Here is a 27986-nt window from a genome sequence, read left to right as displayed (position 1 = left end):
AAGATGGCGGACGCGGCGCCGCACTCAAGATGTTAGCAGTAAAGCCCCGCCCCTCGCTGCCCCAAGATGGCGGCGGGGCAGCCCGGCTCCGCCCACCGCCGGCGCCGGAAGTGTGACCGGAAGCGCGGGGGCGCTGGCGGAAGGGGACGCGCAGGAAGCGGCTGCCGGGGTTAACCCTCCCCCCGCGTCCACAATAACAGGGCGGCGCTGAGGGGCAGGTAAGGAGCCACGGGCCGGCGGCGGGGGGCTTAGCCGGCGAGGGTACGGCGGGGCTTGGTGAGCCGGAGGCTGCCGCCCGCCGTCCTCTCGCGGCGGGTGGGCTTGGTGCGGCGGAGCGGTGCCGCTGTGCCCCTTCGCCGGCCGGGGTTGTCGTTGCCCGTCACTGGGGCCTCGGGGCGGCCCGGTCTGGGGCCGGTGAGGGTCGTTCCCCGGTGTGACAGGCCCCGAGGAAAACTGCTCTCCTTTCTGCCGCTGCGGGGGAGAGGGGGAAGCCCTGAGATGTCGCGTTAGGGGCGGCTGCCGCCGCGCCCCCCCCCGCCCCCCCGCTGAGGGAACGGCGGCGTTTGGCCGGCTGCAGGGAAGAGGGCTGTGGGGAAACCTGCTTTTATATCGCTTATCCAAGCAAAAATAAACTTTTTTTTTTTCTTTCCTCTCCATAAGGAAACACCCCTCTCAAATTAGCGCTTGCCAGACCGTCCCTAGCTGCTCTCTCCGCGTTTTTCTCTACAGCGGTCGTTTCTGCGGGGCGGTGCGGGTCTCCCCGTGGTTTCTGAAGTTCAGTCTAGTAGTTACTAATCGAGAAGATAACACATCAAGCTGTTGTTTCATACAAGGACTCTCGTGAATCAGTTGAGTTGCGGAGAGCAAAACTCTGTTTTATCAGCTTTATTAAATATCTGAAGAGGTTTTTTGGGGTTTTTTTGTTTTGTTTTGTTTTTTTTTTTCTTTTTGTAAATGGGGTCAGCTTCCTAATGTAGAATGTTAAAGCTGCACACGTTAACTCAAAATAGTATCAGGAGGAGAATGTATTTTGCAGAAACTGCTGCCTCATAAGAGACTAGGTCATTCTTTTTCCTTTTACTTAATGGCAGGAGCCAAGCTAAACTACAGCCCAAACTCAGAGGGCAGGTTGTGCTCATTGCATTTAAATTTTACAGGATTCTTTCAGACTCTTTCCCGATACATTGGTCTGTTTGTTAATATCTTTGTTTCTCTTAGCTTATATCACAGTCCTTTTAATGCTGTCCTTTAAATACTGCTGTATTGTACTCCATCATGCGTCTGCATCAATCTAGAATTTTTTTACGTTGTATCCTACTCTCTATTCAAATTGAGTCATCAGGTGACATTCACTGGGAATCCATGTAATACTTGTTTTCATCGGAGTCCAGTCTCATAAGTAGTTTGAAGTCAATTTTGAGCTTCATGAAGTTGAACAACATTACAATGCAGTATTACAAACATACTAAACCCTTCCAGTGTGCACCAAAAAGAAAGGTAGTATGTGTACAGGCAACAAACTCAGTGTCTTTAGCTTTGGCTGGAGAAGTCCCAACCAATCCAAAGGAGTAGAGATACGTTTCATGCTATTCATGGGCAGAAGGTGCTAATTTAGTTATTTTAATATCCACATTTTAAATAAAATTAATTATGACAACATACAGTTGTTAATTTAAAATGCATACAAAAATGTGAGAAAGCACATGTTTTGCAATAATTAGATCATAGTGAAGCTATCAATATTTCAAATTTTGTGCCAGCATATAAATCATTTGTGTTGGAGAAGGCAAAATTTTTCTTTTTCATTTCCATCAGGTACTTTGTTTTTCTTCTCATTTGCTACTTCCACATAATGTGAAGCAAATACTGTGGTATATTTACATCATAGTGAATGCCATAACAGACACATGTCTGATAAGTTTTCCAAAATCTGTCTTTTTTAAAAATTGTTTCTCCTCAACCACTGAATTTTGGTATTCAACCTGTTAAACAGGTTTACTGAGTTAATGATGCTTTACCCTACTTACCAGAAAGCATTCCTCAGCTAAATAGCAGTAGTGAAGACATTTCTCATGTTGTTCATCTGCATGAGGTGTTAACTCAGTTATTCTAATGTTACTATTAGTTTCATACTTATTTTAGTTACTTCTTGTAATCAATTTGTATGTTTTTAAAATGAAACATATATTATTGTTATTTCAGTCCTTCTGTGCCCTGTATATGTGCTGCAGGAACAATGTAGACACAAACCCATTAATTCAGTAAAGGGAAAGAGGAGAGGATATCCTGCACATTGCTACTGAGGCAAGGTCTTTCGGTTTTTCTGGGGCTTTGATCTTTAACTAAGCAACCTGAATATTTTATTTAGTATTCTAACCTTCAGGAAGAGCTAGTTGGAGGACCTTTAATAGGGGATTTTTTGGGAATGATCAGTAGCAGCCCATTTTTTCTAAAAGGAAAATTATTTCTTTTTCTGCTAGACAGAGGCTTTGGGCTTTCTGTTTCACTAGAACATGTCTAGTTGGTATTTGCTTGGTAACCTCTGTAGTCTCCGTACAGCTTTTGTGTGATTTGTCGTGATCAACTAGTGTGTGGATGGTATTTCTGAAGACATTTTATTCACACAAAAGAATTGATCTCTTATTAAACCTTTGGTGATTTTCCTCTTTGTCAGTTTCCCTTAGCTCAAAGGGACTTCCTTGTTTTTCTAATAATCGTCAGGTTATGTCTGAGACCTCATGTATGAGGCAAACTATAACTTGTTGGAAGAATTTTTCTATTTCTTAGTTAACTCAGTTCAGCTGTACTGAAGCTTGTCTTTATTGGCAGATTTTGCTGTTTTTTTCTGTAAACAAAGCTTAACTGGTGTGTCCTCCTCTATTCTCTGTCCCTTTTCTCTTTCAGTTACACTGAATTTGCATAACTTTGTGAACATTTCCTTTAATCAGAAATCATTGCAAATATGGGTCCCCGGCGGAAAAATGTGAAACCATGCTCAGTGAACAGGGAAGGCTCTGAGCCTGCCAAAACTGATGAGCCAAAAGATTACATGAACCAACTCTCTCATGAAGTGCTTTGCCACATCTTTAGGTGAGCAGCTTGTCAGAAGTCAATTTATTGTTTATTGTTGTATTGTTTTCTATTTTTTTCCCAATCTTACTTGCATTGATGCTTGTGTCACATAGTATTCAGAAAGTGTAGATGTACCACGAGTGAACTGGTGGATAAAAACTGGATAGAAAGGGGTGAAAAATGTTTTTTCAGTCCCAGAATTCATTTGGATACTTTGAAAATTAATTTATGTGAATGTCATGAATGGTAGAAGGAAGAAGAAATAAGTGATTTAATTCTGTTCACCAGTGTGTGGTAACAAGTGTTTAAATATTGCTTTCAGTGCAGAAATGTGTCTCAGGTATTACATAGTTGAGGTGCATGTTTTGAAATTGTTACATCTGCTTCATAGTGTGTGGAAGGGAACTTGGATGAGGATATAATCTTCCCTATAGCATGGTCCTGCTCCAAGATGTTCACTCATGCCTATTATATTCAAAACATAATGTCTTACTGACAAGTTCTTTAAAAACAGTAGCTCTCCAAAATATTTGCAAATTGAGCATGCTTGTGTGTACTAGAAAATGAAAGTACCTTTAATTAAACCATGTAGAAACTATTGTGGCAAATGGTTTGGTCAGTAGTATTTATTAGAGAACTAAAGCATCTCTCCATTTTAATATTATATTTGTACCTTAAATATCCTATATTCAGTGTTAAAAATTGGTGAGTCATTCTGCTTAGCAAAATTTCACACTTTATTAGAGTACGGTCTGAAAATTCTGTTTGAATTCATGTTATTAGGTGTTAGAAATATATGAATTTGTGTAGTCATGCTTGGGATGTTCTTTAGTTTGGAAAAAGTTGAAAAGGATTCACCTTTGATAAATCAGAGGGGTGTTTTTTCCTCTCCCAAAGGTACCTTCCCTTGCAGGATATCATGTGCATGGAATGCCTGTCCAGGAAGCTGAAGGAAGCAGTCACTCTTTATCTGCGAGTAGTGAAGGTTGTGGATCTATGTGCAGGCCGTTGGTGGGAGTACATGCCCACTGGTGAGTAACACACTCACTCAAGATATGGCATTAAAGTGGTATTGAGCAAAACTGTCTGTGCTATCCTGATATTTATAATGACATAGGCAGGGTAAATTTTCAAAAGCAGTAAAAGGAGTTAGATGTTTAATTCCTTTTGACTTACGTGAGATTTGGGTGGCTTCCTTGAGTACGTGGTTTGGAAAATTTATCTGTGTATGTGTGTGTGTATTGGATATTATTGTAGCAGAAACGGGGATTCTCTGTAGCAATCTGTAAATACAATCTGTGTTTGTCTGATTATTGTAAGGGAGTTAATCCAAGGGTTAATCCAAGAAGAGGCTGTTTGCATGCAGGCAGGAAAAAATACAATGGAATGAGAGAACAACTCATCTGCCAACACTTAACAATGTAAGAATAAATAAGTTTTGATGTCCCACCTCAAGCCATCTTCAGATCAATAGATAAATTTGGCAACCTAGGTCAACCCTGTGAGTATTAGGATTTCTGTTGGATTTAAATTACACTGCTGGGATTTGCTGGGGGAGAGAGCTAAAATGAGTGAATTCTAAAAGTTAGAGGGTCTGCAGAGTTAGATTTATTAGGGCTGATATCAGGTAGATGGTTAGACCTAACCTAAGATAGATGTAAATACAGGTAACTTACTAGTTTAAAATCCTTTTTATGTGTTGTCTTATGTTAGAATAAAATAATCCTTTGCTTTAAGAAACTGTCTTATTTCTTTGAGAACTGTGAGCTGTGGTGAATAGAGAAGAACTGCATATAACTGGTCTAGCTGGGCATTTTTGAGCCATGTAGTTGATAAATGGAATTCCAGGAAAGATAGAGACACAAAGCCTGACAGTCTGCAGAGGTGCTTCATCTGAGAAGGGAGAAAGTTAACCCTGTAGCCATGCAACTCCATTGAAGGAAACCTATAGCAAGCCTGCAAAATTTAAGGCAGAAGAGTATTTAGGTCATGATTTCTAGAATCTGGAAGTAGAAGACAAGCTATTGCTTCACTGAGTACATCTTTCGACATTGTAGAATTTATACTACCATATAAAGAGAACAATGTATTTGGCTTTCCCTTTACAGCTAGGTGTCTACTGTCACACAAATACCATATCTGTTGCTGTCATCTTAGGTTTCACCGATTCCAGTTTCCTAACGCTGCTGAGGAAGATGCCAGACATTGAACAACTTTATGGTCTTCATCCCAGGTATCTTGAAAGACGCAGAGTCCGTGGCCATGAAGCTTTCAGCATTCCTGGAGTTTTAGAGGCTTTGCAGGCCTGTCCAAATCTGCTGGTGAGTGGTTAGACTCGAGAGAGAACCTCCTTCAGCAGCTGAGATGATGCATGTTAACAGAGCAGAAGAAATGTGGCAGGGACTCATTGCTTACAGGGCTTCATGTTCAGACCTGGGCTTTGTATTCAGATCTGGCTGTACAGAGTAGCAGTTAATTGTGACCATATTTGCAGATGACTACTATTTTTAGTGGCACCAGTGGGAATCACAGGTGCTCTTAAGTCCAGAAGTGAATTAAAACTCTGATCCCTCTGCTTTTAAAAAGACAAGTCTTGCTACAAATTTAAAGTGAAATAACACATTGCATTATGTATAGTGTGTTATTGAGAAGTTAAGAGGATATTGTTGCTTGAACTGGTGTTAGAGCATTTGTTTTGCTTCCTTTTATCCAGGGTGTTGAGACTTCTCATTTAGAGCTGGTGGAAGCTATTTGGACATACATGCCACAAGTTCATATTTTAGGGAAGTTTCGTAATCGTAACGGTGCTTTTCCAATTCCTCCTGAGAATAAGCTGAAAATTCCTATAGGAGCTAAAATTCAGACTTTGCACTTAGTAGGTAAGTGTGGTAATGGTGAAATAGTTGGCTTCAACACAGATGAATTTAAAGGCTTTGAAACTCTGCAAGATTGTAATTCTTTTTAAGAGAGGGAATTTGGCATGTGGCATTTTTGAAATATTAGTTGCTATATATATGATAGCAGGTCCGAAGGGCAAATTCTAAGAAACTGTGTTGACAAACTGAGGTTAAGAACTTGTTTTTAAAAAGTTTACAGCTTTTCTCACATGCCACATAGCAAAGACAAGACTTCATTTTTAAAGCCAGAATGTTAATCCAAAGAAATGTATCCTAGAGTTTATAGTTTAAAGCTTGTTTAAAGTGTTTATTTTGTTTATGTATTATTAGGGGTGAATGTCCCTGAGATTCCTTGTATCCCAATGCTGAGGCACCTTTATTTGAAGTGGGTGAGACTCACCAAACCACAGCCTTTTAAAGATTTCCTTTGTATCAGCTTACGCACTTTTGTCATGAGGAACTGTGCCGGTAAGAGGGATTCACATAGGGAGGGGATGTTTTAGCATGTAGGAACTCTACTAATTCTTTTAAAGCTGCATAGGCACCAACTGTAAATGGAAATCTTAGAATACAAGATTCTGAAAACAGTTACCGTTTTATTCATGGTGTTAGATGGAAATGTATCCCTCCCCTGTACATTATTTGGTGCTATGTAGTTCTGTTGACTTCCTGATCTAGATGGATATATGCGGACATTTTAAAATTCTTTAACATGATAGTTCAATGTTGTTGAGTGAACAACCTTCTTTGTCTATATTGGTTTGTTCTACGTAGGACCCACAAATTCTTTGAAGTATGTTCCCCTAGTGACAGGCCTGGCTTCTGCTCGAAACTTGGAGCATTTAGAACTGGTTCGTGTTCCATTTCTTGGAGGACTTATCCAGCATGTGGTAGAAGATAGCTGGAGATCAGGTATGAAACTTCTTATCCCTCATACTTAAAACAAACAAATAAATAAAAATATTAGCAAATACTGGAGGCATGTGAAGCCTAGCTTTTTTGTCTGTAGCATATCCTTTCTTGATTATTATTTTAAAGGTATCAAGTTTGGAACTATAGTTATGGTGCTAAATATAGCTCTGTATTGAGCATTGTTTTGATCTTTTAACTGCACTTAACTCTTGACTGATAAGCTAACGTTCCAGTTGCATTTGGTGGTGAGTAGAACTAGCATGATTGGAGGGGAGTTGGGTGCAAATATGTGTTTTATTGATTTGCTAAAAAAGATGTGTTTTGTTAATTCAGTTGCCAAGACAACACTGGTGGAAACGTATAAGGCTTAAGGTTGTGATCTGTGACTGAAGTGAAAGAATGTTTTTTATTTCTCAGGTGGTTTTAGGAATTTGCACACTATAGTTCTGGGAGCTTGCAAGAATGCACTTGAAGTGGATCTTGGCTACCTCATCATAACTGCTGCACGAAGGTATGGGCCTTTAGATCTTTCTTTTCCCCGTTCTCCTTTTTCAAAATAAGTATCTTAGTAATGAAGTCCAAGAACGTGAAGAAGCAGAACAACCTTCAAAAATTTAAGGAATAAACATTTAAATTTTACATGACAAGAGTATTGTGTGGCTAAAATAACTAGTTATGTCTGTTTCTGAATCCCTTTGTGTCATAAGCCTTCTTCTTAGACCTATGTCTGAAAAGTGTGGTGCTGTTAGTCTCACAGCTATATTGCTATGTAACTGCCAAATACTGCCATAAAGATACAACAAATATGCTCTTAATCCTGCCATTGTTGAAAGAATATTTTCATTTTATTACGAGAGGGCATCTTCTTGAGTGGTTTCTATGGCAATTGTGTTTTGGCATGCCTTTTGATAAGAACAATTCTTAATTGCATTCAGGTTGCATGAAGTGCGGATCCAGCCTTCCTTGACCAAAGACGGTGTTTTTTCTGCTTTGAAGATGGCTGAGCTGGAATTTCCACAGTTTGAAACTCTTCATCTGGGATATGTTGATGAGTTTTTACTACAGTGTATGACACTTTTTATATACATAAATTATTTGACAAATATAAGGATTAAATAAGTTGATGTGTTTTCAATAATTTTCTAAGAGTGATTAAAAAGAATATTAAAGTACCCATATTGAGGCTGCTGATCTCATACAGCCAAATATGTTTTGCTTCACTTCCTGAAACTCTTACTGAAATTGGGAAAGTCTCAGCTTTATTGAACTGAAGTGATAATCTGATCCATTTTGCCAAATTGGACTAAAAGAGAGAGTTAGAAAACCATGCTATAAAAGGCAAGTTTCTGAAATTTACTGCTGTATTTGCTACTATCTTTTTCATAGGTAAAATGACAAATGGAGACTTGGTGAAGTATGGCTTGGCTGATGTGGTTGAAAATCCAGGAATTATTACAGATATTGGTATGAAAGCTGTAAATGAAGTTTTTTCTTGCATCAAGTATCTGGTCATTTACAACTGCCCACATCTACATAACCCAAATAATTGGATCACAGGTATTGCACACCTTTGAAATTTTAGAGATATTATATGAATTGCTGTGATATTAAAACAGAATTTTTCTGCTCACAGTATTGCTTGTTGTATTTCTTAGTAAGTAGAGTAAGTAGTTCTTAGTATTTCTTAGTAAGTAGAGGATGGTTGGTTTGGAACCATAATGATGCTGGTAACAGTCAGAATGGAGATACAGAAGATGCTTACTCTCAAATCTGAAAAGGGTATAATGAAAAATAAGTGAGATAGGAATCCTTCAAGAAATGCATCTCTTCTCTTCTGCAGATCATTCAAGGTGGACCCGACTGGTTGACCTCACCCTGGTGCGATGCCATGCCATAAAGCTAGACTCTTTTAGTCAGTTCATTGAGTTATTGCCAAGCTTAGAATTTATTTCTCTGGACCAGATGTTCCGTGAACCTCCTAAGGTGAGTCTTTCGGGGAATGGTTTTGCTTTTTATTGTTGCCAGCTCATTGGAAATATGGTGAGCTCCAGCTGTTATGCATTCTTTTAAAAGTTGTAATTAATTAAATAGCTTGGTAAATAAATTACTTTGGTTTGCAGTTGCTATTGTCATGGTATGTTAGGGAGAATGGTGCTGCTTCTGCAGATGGGAGCAGTGTCAAGGTATGATCTTGTATGAATATGTGACCAGGAAATAAGACTCACATTGATTCTGTGTTTCTGTTGAGGTCTCTGCTGCTACTTCATTTTGCTGCTACTTTTTATATGATTTTTTTTCACTCTTAGGGATCTGTTTACAATGCTAAGGGGTTTTTATGATTTTGTAGTGGGTGAAATAGGGGTACTGTTCCCCTGTTGGAGCGCTTTCAAAGCTTAGGAATTTTATTTCTACATGTTGTCCCCTCTCCCACACTGTAACACAAATCTTTGTAACAGCTGTTGTAATGTAATGAAAACTGCCTATGTAAAAAAACTGCTTTCTTTGATCATTAATTCTGTCTTGAGGCTATTGTGTTCTGGGAAGACTATATAATCTGCTATTTGTATTGATGTAATATGATCTCATAGCAAATGAAATACAATATAATAAAGTAAGATTATATGCTTTGTGGAGTTCCCTTTCATTAGGAGTTTAACAGAGTATGAGTTTTCTGGGTTGCTAAACTTAAGATGGACCTCTCAAGGTGTAGCATAAGGAAGTATTAGGGACAATTTCCCTGTTCTTCACATGCATATTGTTCTGCTATCCCAGATACTACTGACAGAATGCTTTTTCTGTTGGCATTAGGATATGTTCTTGAGATAATGTGTCTGTGTTTTCAAATCTTAATAGTTGCTCTTTTTTTTCAGGGTTGTGCTCGTGTGGGCCTGAGTGCAGGCACAGGAATTGGTGTCTCATCTGCCCTAGTCAGTAATCAGAACTCTAACAATGACAATGACAACAACAATAACCACCAGAATAACAATAATCCAAACATCCACCACAACAATCACCAACACCCAAATGACCAGAATGAGGAGAATGAGCTGCGGCAAGATGGTCAAGCTGAAGAGCAGCAGATTGCAGCTGAGGGTAATCTGATCTTTGTGGACCTTTGTAGGGAGTGATTATTTGCATTGCCATGTAACGTAGGGTCCTAGAGAAGATATGAATATACATTGAAAGCTTGTTGCTCTTTCAGTTCCTGGTGTGTAACTTTAATCTTCTCGGAGGGCTGTCTGCACATCTGATACCTGTGTGATAAAAGCTATCTTTGTATTGTATCTAATAGCTGTTACAGGCACATTACAATTCAGTTATATATGTCAGTACAGCTGTTAGCAATGTCAAGTTTCAGTGTGATACTCATCTGTGGAAGTGTGAGGCGTTTTCTAGGTTACTCTAGTCAGAGCGGGACTACATCACAGTGTCAGGTGGTATATTTTTAAACTTTCCCAGCAAAGGCAGAAGTCATAGGAGGGAATTAATATGTAAATCCTGGTTATGCTGCTCACTGCAGTAGAACAAGACTTTTGAGGAGGAGTGGAAAATTTGGGAGAAGTAAACACCAAAAGTTAGGCTGGGCCTTTGGCTAAAGAGATGTAGAACAAATCTGTGAGAGACTTTGTGCAACCTAGAGACTCACTGAAGGAATCAAGGCAGCTATTACTTATTTCTTGAGAATTCTTTGACTCTCTATGGGTGCTGGTTGAATTCCTCCTATGCTTATGGGCTCTGTTCCTTCTGTTTCCTCTTCTTAACCTTATCTTAATCTTTTCAGCCCTGAATGAGATGGAGGAGGTGGCACAGGAAGAAGGGATGGCTGCTGGGCAGGGTCAGAATGAGCTCCCAGCTCACAGCCAGGCTGTTGTTCCTATGGAGGTAGACGAAGAGCAAGCAGGTAACTCTGGTTTTGGAAAGAAATTATTTTTTGGTATCCCCTTCTTAAGGGGTTAAATTTTTCAGTATAAGTCTGGTTTTGGATCGTTTTTCTTTAGCTGGGTTGTCTGGTGTGTTTGGAATAATGATGCTAGCACAGCTTACTGCTGTGAAGAAATTTATTCTGTCTTAAAGTCTGTTTTACAGTCCCCAGTTTTCTTTTGCATGTGGAGTAAAATATCTTGATCTTAAAACCTTATTTTTGTGCCCAGTATAATAAAAGACTTGGAAGGCCTGAATGAGCTTGTCGTGTTCCAATGTTGGTGTTAATGGTCTTACTTCTTTTACTGCAGCATGTGGATTCTTTTTTCTGCATTTTTTTCAAGCCAGAACAACTTGTTCCAGTGTTAATTTAATTTGTGTTAGTGACAACATTAGTGACACACATTAGTGATGTAAGGCAGTCTTGATTTCTTTTATAGGCACTATTTGCTGAACAACATAGTTTTCTACTAAATATGCCAACAACATGAAGTAACATACATGTATGCTGGATCTGTTCACTTTTTCAAGATAACTCCTGAAAATGTTATTTAACTTCATGTTCATTTCTTGTGTTATTGACAGGCAGATAAGTAATGACTAGCTAATGCCTTTGGTTAGTAGCCAAGAGAGGTAACTAAAAAAGCACATTTATACTGAAGCACATTTATACATTTATAATTCATGCTTCTCCTTCCCATTTCTACTGGTGGGATTTAGAAGGATAATTGCAGATGTTCTGATGGACATTTCTGTCTTTGTGGTGGAGGTTTCAGGGACTGATTATAATATGTAGTTGTGCAGTTACTCGTACTATTGTGGAAGAACATTTAAGCTGTTCTGAAGCAAAGAAACGTTACAGAAAACCTATGTTTTGTCTTACATTGTGACACTCTTCCCCTTCCAAACTAGAATGCCTTAATGCTGAAATGCAGTGTTTTGCTCTTGTATTTGGATTTTAATGAGAGCACCACAGAATGGGTGGCTAAATTGAACCAAATTCATCTCTTGTCATTTTTTCATGCAGTTCTAAAAGTTCTTCAGCCCTCTAATCCATGCTTGGCTTATTTTTACATGAACTGTTGACATTCTTCTACTGTTTTCAGGACCAAGTGGCATTCAGCCTGTTGTAAAAGCAGCACCTATTACAGTCCATGATTCAGACAGTGAGGATGAGGAAGAAAACATGGGGACTTCAAGAGCCTGCATCTCTAACAGCATTGCACAGAATTACTCAGATGGAGAAGAGAAAAGCAGAGATCCAGTGGAAACTAGAGAACCTTCAGGTGGGGAACAGATGGGTTCCTGAGCACTGTTAAGCAAAATTTATTCTTAAGCTTCAGTCTTTTCATCTTGTTCAGTTTTATTTCTAGCTTTGTAAAAGGCATGCTCTTTTGTTTGCCTTCTGCTCTTTTGTTCCTGTTACAAATCTAGAATGGAGGTGTAAGGGTGCATGTCTCTGAGCTCCAATCACATAGGCACTGTACAGAAACACAAAAATGCTTTGCATGCAGGAACCTGCAGCTCCTCTTTTGGGTTTCCAAGTGCACAGAATTTATCATGTCTATGAAGCCAAATTTGCAGCTATGTTGTCTATATGATTCATCTGTCAAAGCATTGCTGCTGAAACAAAATGTGACTGTTGGGGCAAATGCATAAGAGTTGTAGCCATCTTTTGGTTCATGGGGGCCCTGTGGGAGTGTCCTGAAGGGGTCACTTTAAGATCAACTTTACTTTGATGGGAGCTTTGGAGGTTAGTTAGAATTCTCAGGGTGATGTTCAGTACTTTCTTCACTTCTGAACAACACTTACTATTATAGCATGTGTGTATGTGTATATGTATTAGTAGCAGTAGTATATATATTATTATGACTCATTCAGAGTCAGAGGCCTAGAACTTCATGGTAGTATGACAACTATAGAGAGATGTAGGAAAGGACATTCCCTGTCTTTTGAGTTTACAGCTGTAAGCTGCACATCTGTGGCACCAAGTCAGAGCCCTGGGTCTGATGCCATATGATGTATGGCATTTCCAGCAACAGAGATGATGTGGTATTTCCTGTAGTTTGTATTCTAAGTGAAGTAGTTTCATACGTACGCAAGAAGGGAGGAAGTTGAAGTCGAATTGTAATCTATAAGTAATTGACAGATGAAGTACATATGGTATTGAGCCTTAATGAATATTTAGCTAAGCAGTTAACGTAAAAATCCTGCATTGTGAAGGACTGAGAAATGTACTGGTCTAGTACTGGTTTTAATTTCTGCAAAGCCTAGGACATATCAAAGCTGTAATGGATCAAATATCTTCCTGTTGTAACTAGCATACTCCCTACACATCAGCCCCCCTGTCATTTTAGTACATTTCAACAAGACTGGTAGTTTCAACTTGGAAATCTGTAGAGTGCTGTGCTTATAGCACAGATGTCAGTTCTGCTTTGAGGGTTGAAATAACGTGTGTTTGGAGACAATTTGCATAAACTTTTGTTTGTAGTGCCAATAATGTTTTTCAAGCTTGGTTTAGTGTAATTAGCTGAGAGGATTATGACAGTAGACATTGAGTTCCAGTTGTGATTTGTACACTATTCGCTATGGTTTTTTATTCTTTTGTAAACTGAGACTAGTTACCTATTGACACCACTTTCCATACCCAGGAGGGGGAGCTAAGGATTGCTATTGAAAGGATAAACTTTAGTCCTATCTATGTTACTATTTAATTCCTCAGATTTATTTCTCATATTTAAGAAAACAGAAGCCTATTATCAGTGTGTTTTTCATGTTTTTGTGCTTTGGCCTTTTTAACCAGTTAGCTGCTTTGTGAAAATATTAGCCTCTCTGGCAAATATGTATCTCACTTACTGACAAACGGTCCAGCACATCACTACAAAAATAGCTGCAAGACATTATAGAGATTTAGCAACTGCTAGAAATATTATTAATTCCCATAACATGTGAATAGCAGCATGGTCCTGACAAGATTTGTCATTGGCCTCTAGGCTGCCTTCTGTTTTAAGTAGTCTCTAACCGAGTAGGACTTAGCATTTATTTAAACTGCATATTAGATTGTCTCATTGTTCTCTCTCTCTTAACTCTTCCAGTGAGCGGTAAAGGCAAGACACCACTGCGGAAAAGATGTAGTGCCAGCCAAGTGGGTCAGACAAAGCAGTTCCATACCGAGGAAAGCAGCTGTGAGAAAGGTTGTCAGGTAACAAGTGAGCAGATTAAAGCAGACATGAAAGCAGCAAGTGACATGCCCGAAAGGAACAAAAGCAAAGATTCTTACCCAGGTTGCAGTAATGCTACAGGATCAACGGGAACATCCAGCTCCTGTAGTGCTGTTTCTCCTAGCCCTGACTGTGCACAGACAACTAATAGCCACTCTGCTGGCACCAGTCCAGCAATTGGAGATGAATCCAGGCAGTGTGTCTGCTCGCCTTGTAAAAGTGAAGGTTCCGGCGAGAGAGAGACCGAGGAGAGCTCTGTTTGTTCCAGGTGTTCCTGCTACAAGCTACAGGACGCACAACAGAGGACTAGTGGGTGTTGTGATGGGGATTGCCCATCCACGAGTGGAGCCTGCAGGAATGGACCAAATAGCACTGGGACAGATTTTGCACTTAGGACTCTGCCAAACTGTGGGCCTCCAGGAGAGACAAGTGATGAGAGGACTAGTGGGAGTGCCTGTGGGCCTGCCAGTGAGGAGGAGAGCATGGGCTCCCAGCGAAGGAGCTATGAGATGGAGTATAAAGAAGAGTATCCTCGCCGACCACTAACAAGAGCTAGAAGCAAGCTGTCCCATGTCCCTCTGGTGTCAGAGTCAGGTATGACCTATATGCATATGTTAATTTCTGAGTAAACTACTGCGCTGGCATGAGACAGTATTGAACAATAGCAACACCCACAGATAATGCTGAAGTTAAATGTGAAGTTTATTGGTTAATAATTTAAAACTAAGCGGTTTGTCAAAGGGACAGAATATTGATGGAACAGAAATGGCTGACTTCACTGCCATAGCCAGGTAAAATAATAGATCTCTCTGAAAGAGTGCCAGTGACTTTTATCTCCATGCAAGTATTTCTGTATGTGTTATCCGTACATACTAAACAGTGTTTGATTTACTCATTTGAAAACCAAATGCAACTTCTTTTGACAGCTTCTCTCTTCCTGTGAAGGCTGTTATTCATTGAAACATAAGACTGTCTCCCCCATTAAAATTCTCCCTTTAAAAGGAAGAAGACAGCAGGTACGCTCAGATCCTAGCAAGAAGGCAAAAGTTAATAACTGATACTTTATCAGCCAATAAAGCAAGCCATAATTATAATTGAGCCAAGCTTGTGCACCTGCATATTGGATTCTGCTTCCAAGTGTATAAGGCGTGGTGATGAAACGCGTTGAAATTTGTCTTTTTATTAAATAGGTTAATGCTTCACATCATGTAAAACAAACAAAACAACAAAAACAAAGTCCTGAAGGGCTGGAATGAAGCCAGAAATGTTGGGAGAAAAGAATAGATGTGAGAGGGGAACTTGCTGTTTCTTCCAAAGTATATTTGCTTTCCAAAATAATCATCTTAGTCTGGCATAGCACACTTTATAATTACCTCATATATCCAGGATTCTTTGCTGAGAATATCTGGCGAGTAAAATGAAACTGAAAAATAAAACATGCTAGTTACTGAACTTGTATGTGTTGGAGGTAGAAAAGATTGACAGCAAATTTGTATCTCTGTTAATATGGAATGATTCAAACACAGTATGTCCTAGTGTCTTTCCAGTTTAGCTTAATGTTCCCAAGTGTTAACAAAATCTAAATCACCTAGGATATTGTTCTGTAGCTAGATGCATCTCAGATTGAAGAAGTGATCTTGCTATTAAATTTAAAATATCTGTTTTCTACCTTGCTCTATTATAACTAGTAATTAGTCTACAAAAATCAAAAGAAAGTATTTCCTCTCTATCCTCATCCATTACCAAAACATGAAGTGAAGTCAGTCAGATCTAAGTATTAAATTAGGATACCTTTCTGAAAATATCTCTGTTTTCATGTTTCAGTTTTTAGTCAGGAAAAAGATCTGTTCTGCTCATGGAGAAAAATGTTTCAGTATCTCCTTTATTTAGCTTACTAACAGTCAGAACTGTTCTCCCAGCTCCATACGATTATGTTTGTCTTTATGCACTTATTTTCCTTTTTGAAGCATCAGATATTAGCTGATGCTTGGGTCAGAATATGAGACTTGGATGTATCATTTTTATCTTTTAAATCTGTATTTAATACCTAGGACAGTGAAGCTGCTTCTGCCTGGCTGTTAACAGTGCTTTTCTTCACTAGAATAGGATATACAACTCATTAGAGTATAACCTGAAAATGCTTTGTTACAGAGTTGGAAATGTTTTTCCATAAATAGTCTGAAAATGTGCTTTGAATATGACTGCTTTCTACTATTCTAGCATAAATGACATGGTGGTTTTCGGCTTCTGTAACAAACCTATGTTTGATAGTAGAAGTATTTTTTTTTCCTTTAAATTATTTACTCATATTAAACAGTGGAACAAGTCAAATATTAAAGACAGTAAAATTTTAAAAGCATTATCACCACACAGTAGCTGGCTAAAGGATGACTCAAGTGTGTAATTTTCATTTTTACTTTAGTAAAAGTGTAAGCCACACTTTTTCTTGTAATAAATGGGGTTTTTTAAACTTCTTGTAGTTTGCATTTGCAGTGAAGCAAGCTTTTCATATTTTAAAATGCATGTTATATTAAACCTTCTGTAAAGATTTCTTGGCCTTGGGCTACACGTTGAATTCCTGTAATATAGCTAGGATGTACTTCACCATCTGTAGATACTCTAGGAACCGTCAAAAAAAATTCCCTGGGGATGGTGATTCACGAGTGGCACAAGTTGAGTACTTAATATTACATCTTTCAGCCTGTGGATTCCCTAAAGCAGTAGCCTGAATTCTGGAGTTCATAGGCCCACTGAATGTCACATGTTAATAGTTTACATGTATTGGTGGAATTTGGTGATGTTAAGTAGGAAATGAGATATTTTTTAATGTTAATGGTAGTATAGCATGGAGTAGTTCATATATAGTCTTTAATATTTTGCATTTCTATCTTGATTGTGAATTTTTGTGAACGTGCCATATGTTTTAACAAAAAAGTCAAAGGAAGCTTAATTTAGTAAAATAATTTCTCATTTTGATCTGTTAATCACAGAAAACTAATTCTAGGGCATTTTTTTCCTCTTACTGTAGGAAGCAAGTGTTGTCATCTATCATAATTTCTTTTCAAAGCCTCATCTTTTAAATCAAGCAGGAATTCGATGACACTGGTGCATGAAATGGAATAAGAAACAGCTTGGGAACATCAAAGTGTTTTGTACCTGGGCATCCTTTGCAATATTAGGAAGAACTTAGTGACAGTTATAAAGAGCAGACTTTCAAGTAGTTTGAGATTATTTCTACTATTTAAAACATTAAAACTATTTTGGTTCTTGTATTTGTCAAGAATGTTCTGTTTGCTGCAGAGAACCATGTGTAACCTAACAATTAATCTTCTGTTCTTTTTTTGGCTCTGCATCTTTCTGTGATGTTGAACTTGTAGGTTCAACATTCCTGTGTTTTCATCTATAAACAGCCCACCTCCCCAGCCCAAGTTGTTTAGTATTAATGATTTTGAGCAACAAACCTGAAAGTGTTTTTTATGCAAGGAAAAGAGATATAGGTGTTTTCAAGCCAGACAGGTATTTTGATCTGCTTATGTTAAGAGAAATGTATGTTCTTACTGGACGTTTTCAGCTAAGGAATGCCTCTATTGTTCTCCTGAAATGTAAACAGAGGAAAGATTTTTCTGGTTTTCTGTTTCCAGAGATGGCCAAGCCAAAGCCACGGCAAACCACAAAGCGGAAAAGGACAGCTGACAAGTCCACAAGTACAAGTGACCCAGTTATTGAAGATGATCATGTTCAAGTAAGGTCTTTTTCCTCACCTGCTACAGGTTTATCAGCTGGGGATGCTCATGAACAATGATGGAATTATACAAGCTTGTATTCCGTCTAGAGCTAGATGAGTTACAACTGATGTTGCTGCTCTTTTTGGTCTTAACCATATACAGGAAATTTCTGTTAGGTGCAGTGATACTCTGACTGGCCTGAGAAGAGCGAAGTATAAGCTAAAGCTAAACTTTAAGCTTGTCAGATGCTCATGGCTATAGTGCTGCATGAAGTCCTGCCTTCCCACAGTGTCCTTCTTGATGTGCAGGGAAAAAATTTATTCTCTGGCATTTATTTTTGAAATGACAGCATAGGCTACTGCTGTTAAAAGAAACATGGGATACGTAATTACCTCTGGACGCAGTAACTCAGCTGTTACTTTGCAGGCTGGAGGTTCTCTTAGTATATAAATAACATGATGAGTTAATTCTTCTGCAGTGAAGATCAGTCATGGAAGGAGAAATCTCAAGGTTTGGCTTACTGTACTGGGACTGTTTACCCAAGGCTCATATTCTAGCCAAACATGAGATTGCTTCAGAGGGTGACTCTGAACAGCTAACTTAAGCTTCTCTTCTGAGTTCTGCTATAGAGTAACCTGCCTGCGCTTATTTCCCTCTCTCTGTCCAGTGAAGAACTTAGCCTCACTAATTTAAGATAGCTTTTGTGAATGTGTCCCATAATATTTTCCTGGTTACTAGGATGCATTACAGCTTTTGTGATTAGCCTAAAAGATATTTTTGGGTGCATGATTTTTCTTCTTAAAATACGTCATTTTGAAAGAACAGTATTGTGATTTTTAAATTTTTTTTAACTATCTGTTGTTACAAGGAACAGCTTAAATTGCTGGAACTGAAAGAACGCATTGCAGAATGCTTCCTTTTTCTCTTTCATGTGTTTCTTTTAGTAGCACTCTGTTTAGTCGTCTTTGTATAATTGGTCAGCTTCATCCTTGGGCTGTTAAATTTTGCTAGAATTTTTAGTGATAAAACTTTGAAAAATTCAGATAAAAACCCAAAAAGATCCTTTCTTATTACATGCTCCCTGTGCGCATGCTATTGGAAATGATTCTACTTATGTGTTTCTTGAGCTTGATGGGTGCTTTATGTTTCTAACGCTGATAGTAGACATAAAGGATTAAATAAGTTATGCATATAATTTTCAACCCTCTGTGTGAGGTTTTCCTCTGAGGTAGTGCTGGTAAAATATTGGTATGGGAAGTTCAAACCATTACCTCTCTGCCATACCTTCTTTCTCTGTTTAAATAAGAGTTACTGTCCAGAATTGCCATTTTGGTCATCGTGGTTGAAAAATAGAAATTGAAATGTAGAGGGTTTGAAGTTCCTGACAGATGATACTTAGGTTTTCTGATAGAAATTGTGCTTTCTGATATGACTCCTCTTTTAATCTTGTGAAGTTATTCTTTTGCGTTTTGTGATGTTGCTGATCAGCAGGAAGTTGTCTTTTCTCATTGCCATCAGTAGCCTAGTCATCTCAAATACTTTTTGCGAACAGAAGCTGTATTATATTGATTAGTATCCAGTTAATATCTTTCTGTATCTGGCAGTATCTTTTAAATTTCAGTTTATTTTAATTTTTTTCTTTGTTTTTACCCTGTCATAGATTATTTCTTTTTTGAAAAAATTTTCACCAGGTACTGACTTTGAAATCCAAAAACCTTGTTGGAATCACCTTGACCAATTGTGGAATAACAGATTTGGTACTGAAAGACTGCCCCAAAATGATGTTTATACATGGTATGTAGTTAATGTCATGCGTACCTCCTCCATCTGGCATTATTAGAAATCTCTGAAAGAATTAAAGTCAGTCCACTGTTTGTTTTTGTATTCATCAGCTGCTTTGCTACAAGTCAGACTGATGCTTAGAACACCAAATATTACTGCTTCTCAGTTTGAATGTCTCTGTTCTTATAAGTTGTAACAGGTTTAATAAAGATTAATATCTGAAAATCAACAGATGAAATTATATGACAGTTAGGAAGATGAGATGTTTATTGAAGAGTGATAATACAATAATTGGTAGTTGATGAAATGAGTTTCAGAGTACCTTGTGTTTTCTCTCATTTCTTCCGGCCTCCATGGATTATTTAGCTGACATGATGATACTTTCCTCCTTGACATGATAAAAATCTGTTTTAAATTATGGCACTTAAGCTGCATTAGATTCACATGCTAAGCTGTGTGACTACTCCTGTTTTGAAGCATTAGGTCATTTATTGTTTTCTGCAACATCTACACTAAATACGTTTTCTTCTGAAATGAGGTATCTACATAGCAGGGAATGAAGAAATTATTTATTTATTTATTTATTCCAGAATACTTCTTAAAACATACATTAATTTTTAACTAAATTTTGGTAACATGAGCAGGTTTACTAGAAAGGAAATAGCTTTATTTTACATTGTGTGGCTTCACAATACTCTACATTTGATCTGATTTTGAAGCCAGTAGTTTTCAATTATGGCAGTCCACAGACCATTTCAGGGGACTTTGTGAAAGGAAACAAAGGGAGAAAAAGGTTATTGTTAGATTAAATTTGACATGGCCTTTTAAAAGGACTCTTCTCTACAAGCTCACAAATTAAAAGTTTGATCGTAATGTGGAAGAAATGAACAGCTAGTCTATTTCTTCAATATACTTAAGTTGCCAGCTATCCAAACTACTTCAGTAATTGTCTGTTACTTACATTACTTGTTTGCCTTTTTTTGAAACAGTCGGCTTTGAAAATCTCTGACAAGAGGCTCCTAAAGTCTTTTCAGTATTATATTTCTTTTCTTTTAATAATTTTGTTTGCTGATTTATAGCTACAAGGTGCCGTGTATTGAAACACTTAAAAGTAGAAAATGCACCAGTTGTTAATCGGTTTGACTATGCCCAGTGCAAGAAGTTAAACATGGATCAGGTTCTGGATCAGATTCTCAGGATGCCACCGGAAAGAAACCGGATCATTTATCTTCGTCCAATGCAGCAGGTACACAACCAACTTTCATTTAATCATGAACTGATCTGAAGTTCTGCCTGCATTCTTTCACCACTCTTGGCTTCGTGTTTTTTTTAATTAGTGCAAGAAATGTGTTATTGTAACATTTACAACTCTGAGAAACTTGTTTATTAAAAGTTTATCCCATCAAGGTTTTTATTGCAGAATCTGGAACTTGGATGATACTGAATGTTAAGACTTAATGTTACCATCTCCAGTATTCGTTGCATTAGAAGATACTGTAAAAAATAATGGTGCATTGAATTCATTCCAAACTGAATAACTAGAAGTAACTGCAAGAACCTAGATGCTACCAAGTCAGCTTGTAGTTATGTATAAGCAGAGGCATGACATAGACCTAGGTATCTGAAATCTTTAACCCATGTCCTATTAGATTTAGTAACAGCCATTAGTGTTTTGAATACTGCTTCGCTGAAAGCTGCATCTTCTTTTGATGCTAAACAGTGTTGCAAGGCAGTTGTGGTACTGGGAACCACCCCTTCCTCCCCCAGATTACGTGCAGGAGATGTAAGCACTGACATTTAATGAGTTATTGAGGTCATTTGACAAGTAAGTAAGAGAGCTTAATTTAAGATCCAGAATGTTTTTTTCGACTTTATCACTCTAACCAGAGCATTCTATATTATACTGTGGTGCTGCTTCTCTCATGCAAAGTAATGCTTTTTCTGGCTCGGTTTGCCTGACCAACAGGGGGAGGCTGATTTGATATAAAAGCCAGCTTTTGTTTGAAACCAGATCTCTTGCTTTAGCTCTTACAGGACAGTGATAAGACTATTGGGGGCAGGGGGGTGGGGGGAGGACGGGACCTCCCCCCAAGCCAGAGACAAGTTCTGAGAAAGTGAATGTAGTTTAGACCATGATGTAATTTTATGAAAGTTTACTTTTATATTGGAGTTGTGAAACACATCAGAAAATAGACATTTCCCATCAAATTCTACTACTCAAGAAGATTCATTGGCAAAGCTGCACTAGGAAAGTTTTACTCTGCTTAATCATGTATTTGATTATGTATGCTGTTAAAATTTATTTTCACTGGACATGTTCCTCCAGAATTTAGGGGATTTGGTAGATGGCTGCTCATGACTCTAAAATAACATCTTTTTGTTTCTCTTGGTTACAAGTCTTTCTTTGCTGCCTTTCACAGGTTGACACATTGACTCTCGAGCAAAAGATATTTAGTGGCCCTTATCCATACCACATTTGCATAATTCACGAATTCAGTAACCCACCTAATGTCCGCAATAAGGTGCGCATTCGGAGCTGGATGGACACAATAGCAAATATCAACCAGTGAGTAATTGCCCTTCAGTAACTTTACAGAAAAGGTATTCGATCCTGATTCAGCAGCTACAGCTTCAGTCAAGGTGTAGATTTGCTGTATTCTGTTAGCCAAATTAAAAAAAAAAAAATGGTTTGTTGACTAGCAAAGGTTGAATTCTAGATGGTGCAATGTAGAATTTCAATGTCAAGATGTATCTAATACAAAATGTAGATTAAATAAACCTAACCATATGAAAAATACTGTAGAATTATCCAGTTCTATTCCATCCAGCAGTAATGCAATTGAACATTGAAGTAGTCAGGATGGCTGAGGAATATCTTAGAACCTGAAAACCAGTTTCTTAAAAAAGAGAAAGACCGATTTACTCCCAAGAAATAATGTTAGTTTCTGGGGAAGATGATGTGCAATCAGTATCAGCTCCTTACTGAGGAGCAAAAATTCCCGGCAGCAGGGAATTGTATACAGTGGCTCTCATCCAGCTGTTTTAAACCAGTGTTTTTGTTGTCCTGGTTTTTCATCAAAATGACTAAGAGAACAAATTTACTTTTGAAGTTTTCTTTAGTTGCAGCTATGTTGGATTGTTCCTTACAGATAGAAAGCTATGCTTAAAAGGTAGCATAATTGGTTTCCCATCTAAACTGTACATATTCTCTGTGGTTACTCTCAAAAGCAAAGGGATTGCGTGCTGAGTTTGTGTGAGGGTCTTGGAGGAGTGTTTCTATGGATTCAGGCTCCTTAAAGGAAAGGTTGTGCAATAGAATTTCCCATTTGATTTTTCTCCCTCCCGCCTTCATATTTCTTATGACTACTGGCTGTAATCTCTTCCTCCTTCTCTCTAGAGAGCTTATTAAATATGAGTTCTTCCCTGAAGCTACACGAACTGATGAAGACCTGAAGAAATACACTAAGTACCCTTGGGGACGAGATATTTACACTCTAGAAGGTGAGTGTTTTTAGGGAGCTGAAAGCTGATGATCAGTCTTTTGCTAAGATAAGGAACTTCGCAATTTACAAGAGACATGAATAATAATTCTTGTGAGGGAAGTGGAGGACCTTTGGCACAGAATGGGGGAATTGAAGCGAGGAGGTGCTTTTCCTGCATTAGAGTGACTGATCTATGGGATATCAGTGAAATTTACTTGATGAAGAGTGCTGATGCTGCAGGAGTGACATTGTCCTCTTTGTATCCTCATCCTGTCTGTCTTCTAGGCATTGTGGATGGCGCCCCATACTCCATGATTACTGACTTCCCATGGTTGAGATCACTGAGAACAGCAGAGCCAAACAGCTATGCTAGATATGACTTTGAGGACGATGAGAGAAGTGAGTAACCTTTTTTTATGTGTTCAAAGAACTTTAATGTGTTGCTTGGTCCCAAGCTGACAATGCATTCCTGTATTTTTCAGTTTTTTCTTATGCTGTTTTTGGTAGACTATAAATAACTACTTGTAGCAGTGTTGGGAGCTGGATGAGGAGGGGGTCCAGCAGAGGAGAGGGCCATAGGACTACAACAGTGTATCGACCAGCTGGAGACCCCTAATACTGACCAAATCAGAGAGCCAGTCTAGTGCTTAGCCTAAAAATGTGATGGGTTTGTCATATCCAGAAGAATGAGTGCATTTAAAACACACACAAAACTAATGTTTTGATGTGTAGTCCCAGCAATTCATGTTCTGTGGAGTTTACTGGCATTACTGCTGAAAGCTCAGCTGGACTATTGCCTCTGGCTTTGCTTTATGAAAGGTTGTTAAGGTAGGCTGAAGAGAGTCCAGCAAAGAGAAGTGAGACTCCCATAAACTTGGGAGAAAAGAGGAAAGAACTGGACTTGAAAACTCTGGAACAGAGATGATGTGGGGGAAGTTTAGGACAGATATGCCTCTTTGTATTTAGGAGCTTGTCTTATAAAATATTATAGTGGGCAGTTCCTAGGGCTCAATTAAGAACCTTGCTTGACAGCAGGGAAAAATATGTTCTGCCACTGCTTAATTAGGAAAATCTTGGAATCTCCTTCATTAGAGGTATTTTTAATTGACATCATTTTGGATATTCTCATCTAGCTCCAGTTCAAGGGGATGAAGTTCATCCCCTTGAAAGCTATACCTTTCTCTGATTTTTATTTTTATTTTATTTGAAACTGATTCACAGTAGTTCAGTATGTAGTCTGAATTATAAAAAATTGATATGTATTTGATTTAAAAGAGTAATTAGATTAAACATGATGTTAAAGCCATAAAAAAATAAAGACTGCTGCTTTATCCTTAATTGCTCTTGTTTATAAAACATTTAAGTGATCACTGAAATGGATAACCTGAAAGCATGTCAGATAAGTCTCAGGGGCAAAGCTTTGTTATGTGCTGGGATTCCCTTCACTCGCAGACATATGGACTTTGTGTACATTAAATGAGTATTGGAGCTATCGAAAGGTTTAAATATGGGGAAGGCAGAATACCTTTTCTGCTTTAATAATATTCCTTAAACGTGGTTGCTCAATGGAAGATTTTTCTTTTTGCTTTGTTTTCCAAGACTATCTCATTTAATGCAAAACAGATTCGCTTGTGAATTTCTTTATAGGAAAGATTCTAGTTTTTATTCTTATGTGCCTTCCACAGCTACTATTTATGCACCACGAAGGAAAGGACAATTGTCTGCAGACATCTGTATGGAAACAATAGGAGAAGAGATCTCTGAACTGCGCCAGATGAAAAAAGGTGTATTCCAACGTGTGGTGGCTATCTTCATCCATTACTGTGATGTCAATGGTGAACCAGTAGAGGATGATTACATTTGAGTGGATACCCTCCCTGACCCATCATCTGTCTCTTCCTAAATTCTGATTGGCGCTGCCGGCCAAGAAAGCAGGTGGATTCTTTCCGAATGCAAAGCATCTTCTTGAAACACACACTTTGCAGTTGCTTTCACACGGTTTGGAAAAGAGTATGTAGTAAATGTATAATGAAAAGTAAAAATTGTATACTAAGATTTGTACATAGAGGAAACAAAAGAAAAACTTCCTAATACTGAGACTTTATTTCATATGTTTATACAATTTAATTTAAATTCCATTTTAATGAAGGCCAATAATTAGGAACAGGGAAGAATATTTGAATTTTTCAGCCCATACAATTCATAGCAGTATTTTTTTTTATAAACAAAATCCCATTTGCTGTGTTCAAAAGAGTCATCAGAGTCTCTTTTAATCTGTGCCTTTTTCTTGAGCATTTAAGAGTCCAGTCTGAGTAAACCTGTTGAGCACAAACTTTGTGTCTTGTGTGCATTTTTCAAAGAGAGAGAATTATTCTACAGCTGTTGCAAAGAAGGCCAAAAGCAGAAAAAAAGTAGCAAAGCTGGTGATCTGTGGTAGTTTCTAGAGTTCATAAAAAACATTTTTTGGGAAAGAAAAAAAACCACATTTAGCACCTTGGAAACAGAAGATATGTTCTGAAGTATTTTGTATCATTAGATTTCATTTTAATAGTGTATTTGACTCTGTAATATGAAAAATAAGTTGCTAATTGTTCATTCCACTCTCTTTAACATAAATCTGCACATACTAACTGGCTGAAAGATGAATTTTCCCTTAAGACAGGCAGGAAAAGGGATGTGTAATTGCTTAGTTGTAGCTGTGTCAGTACAGGATCCATCTGACTCAAACAGTGAGCTTTGAGGCTGATTCATGCTCACTCATGAATGCAGATTTTACATACAGTCAGGAAATACTGTTGCTCTTTGCTCCTGAATACTTGTTTTTATTTTATATAAAAAATGCCGCTGGTTCCCACAGTATCCATAGATGTTTTGTGTATATGTCCAAAATTCACTGCAAGTCCAATGTACAGGTATAAAAATGCACAAGTTAGTATTAAACTAGCTGGCTTGTGTGCTGTTAGTAATGTGCCCTGTGGGAGTGGGAGACCTCTTAAAGGCTAATTTGCTGTGCTGTGAAACTGTCTGCATGCATATGCAGCTGTAACTGCACAAATGCACCTTTAGATGTGCCATAGGATCAGCTATGGCCTGATAGTTCATGCTTCTTTAAAGTTGCAGAGTTACCAGTCTGACAAATGACGGTTTGCTAACTTACTGTGGTAAAAGCTGTAGAGCAGATTAGTTTATACCATTATACAATTCTACACATTATTGTAAATTATTTTAATTCTTTGGACTTTGGTATAAATGTGACTAATGGGGATTTCTATGACATTTAGCTCTGTAGAATTGAAAAGGCAAAACTTCAACACAGCAAAGCCAGTGTTAGTTTTCTCTGCATCTGTCCCTCTGTGGAAAGTCTTGAGGTAATGCAGAACTAGAAGTATATTAGATAAGAGGAAGAGAATGGTGCCTAATGGAAGCAGCAAGAGATTTGGTACAGTAGCATTTTCTCACATGTGCTCTCTCTACTCTAATTGGAGGTGGAGTGCTAAATACCAGATAACGATGTGAATGCTGTTAAATTTGCTTTAACACAGGATTAAAGTTAATGGTTTAGTTGTAACAAATATATTTAACCATAGATAATATATTCAATGATGTTCAGACAAAACGTAATTGTGACCCTTCCTAGACATGTTTCAAGTAATCTGAGTCATTGATTCAATCACGTTTACCGTTTTAATACAGCATGTACTGGAAAATGTTACTGCATTTCTAGAGTATTGCACCAGATCTCCATCTGGTATCTCTAACTTTAGCCTTTTGAAGAAGTATTTATACAAATAATGTACTTATTTATATTCAATATTTATTTCTGTAAGCAATAGCACCTTGCAGTAGTTTTAACCTCTTAAACATTACACCCATTTTACACATAGTGGTAAAGTAGTGACTAAATTCTTTGTGTCCATCTAATGAGAGCTCTGGGTAATTGAGATTGTATTGAGGTTGTATCTGGGATCTGGCCAGGGAACCTGCTCTCTTAACTAAGTTTAGTATCTGAAATTGAGGAAGGGAGCAAAGCAGATGAAAAGAATTATTTTCCTGTTCAACCTTCATTAGTTAAAAAAACAAAACAAAAACACACACACACAAAAAAAACCCCACAAAAAGTATTACTAGTACATGAATGGGTACAGTTCATGTCAGCGGGAGCTGCTGTACAAACAGTAATTTGCTTGCCAGCCACTGGCTTCAGTGGTGTTCTGCTAGTGGCGAGCATACACACTCAGTACTGCACCGACTCCCAGTTGAAAAGCTGTCCTAGTTCTAAGGGCCGAAAATGTCTTGATTTGTTTTGCACCATGAAGAACAAAAAGTTGCAGTTGTCATTTGGGTTTCTGATTTCTTCTTTTGTGGATCCTTGAGTCACTGCGCTAGGGGATGTGTGTTGACAGTAAAGATTGCTCTGACAGCAGCCCAAATTTGCTGATGGGGCGTGCAGTAGTCATGAGTGTTTTCTTTTGCGAATTGTTCTTGATTTTGTCAGCTGAAGAGGGTTAACTACATCAAACAACTATCTGCAAGAGCAAGGGAACTGAAACTTGGTAACGAGCATGACCTTGATTCATATACCCTTTGTTCGTGTGCTAAGCTGTCTCTGAGATTCTTACATTACACTAAATCTTTTCCCATGAGGGTTACTTCTCCTTCGCAGGACTCGGAACCTAACCAGCATTTGTATCTGAGCTCTCCGATTTGAATTTTTAAGATCGTTTGCCCGTCTAATCCAGCTGAAACGGTCGGACTGGTTTCGCGCTGCTCCGCGCTGCGGCGGGGGTGCGCAGCCCCTGGCTTGCTTGGCCGTACCGGGCGTGAGCGTTGGCTGCTGCTGCTGTGTGCCCCGCGGTTCGCGGGCGCCGAGGTCTGGACGCCCGCTGGTCCCCAGCGCCGGCCCGGGCGGCTGCTCGTGCGCGGCTCCCGGCAGGGGGCGCTGCCCGCCCAGGCTGCCGGCGCGGGGCTCCGCGG

General features: G+C 38.5%; 1 protein-coding gene across 11 annotated transcripts; it reads left to right on the top strand.

Moving 5' to 3' along the window:
* Positions 1-121: 121 nt before the first annotated feature.
* On the top strand, positions 122-26776 carry FBXO38 (F-box protein 38). 11 transcript variants are annotated; one of them, XM_072873089.1, is made up of 23 exons: positions 180-218; positions 661-848; positions 2949-3090; positions 3970-4103; positions 5230-5393; positions 5786-5951; positions 6300-6437; positions 6744-6881; positions 7299-7392; positions 7817-7947; positions 8268-8438; positions 8722-8864; positions 9752-9974; positions 10663-10782; positions 11909-12088; positions 13898-14617; positions 17665-17765; positions 19440-19542; positions 20610-20776; positions 21951-22096; positions 22928-23031; positions 23298-23411; positions 24698-26775. In XM_072873089.1, exons 3-23 carry the CDS (start codon positions 2963-2965, stop codon positions 24874-24876), a joined length of 3564 nt encoding a protein of 1187 aa, XP_072729190.1. In that variant the 5' UTR covers positions 180-218; positions 661-848; positions 2949-2962; the 3' UTR covers positions 24877-26775. The 11 variants fall into 11 exon arrangements, with proteins under 11 accessions (XP_072729192.1, XP_072729187.1, XP_072729186.1 ...); XM_072873088.1 differs by having other exon boundaries at positions 2905-3090; XM_072873091.1 differs by lacking the exon at positions 661-848 and having other exon boundaries at positions 122-218; positions 3986-4103; positions 5306-5393; positions 24698-26776.
* Positions 26777-27986: the final 1210 nt, after the last annotated feature.

The sequence above is a fragment of the Ciconia boyciana genome, chromosome 9 (assembly GCF_034638445.1).
Source record: "Ciconia boyciana chromosome 9, ASM3463844v1, whole genome shotgun sequence".
In the NCBI taxonomy this organism is placed as follows: Eukaryota; Metazoa; Chordata; class Aves; order Ciconiiformes; family Ciconiidae; genus Ciconia; species Ciconia boyciana.
This window is presented reverse-complemented; position numbering and strand designations above follow the sequence as displayed.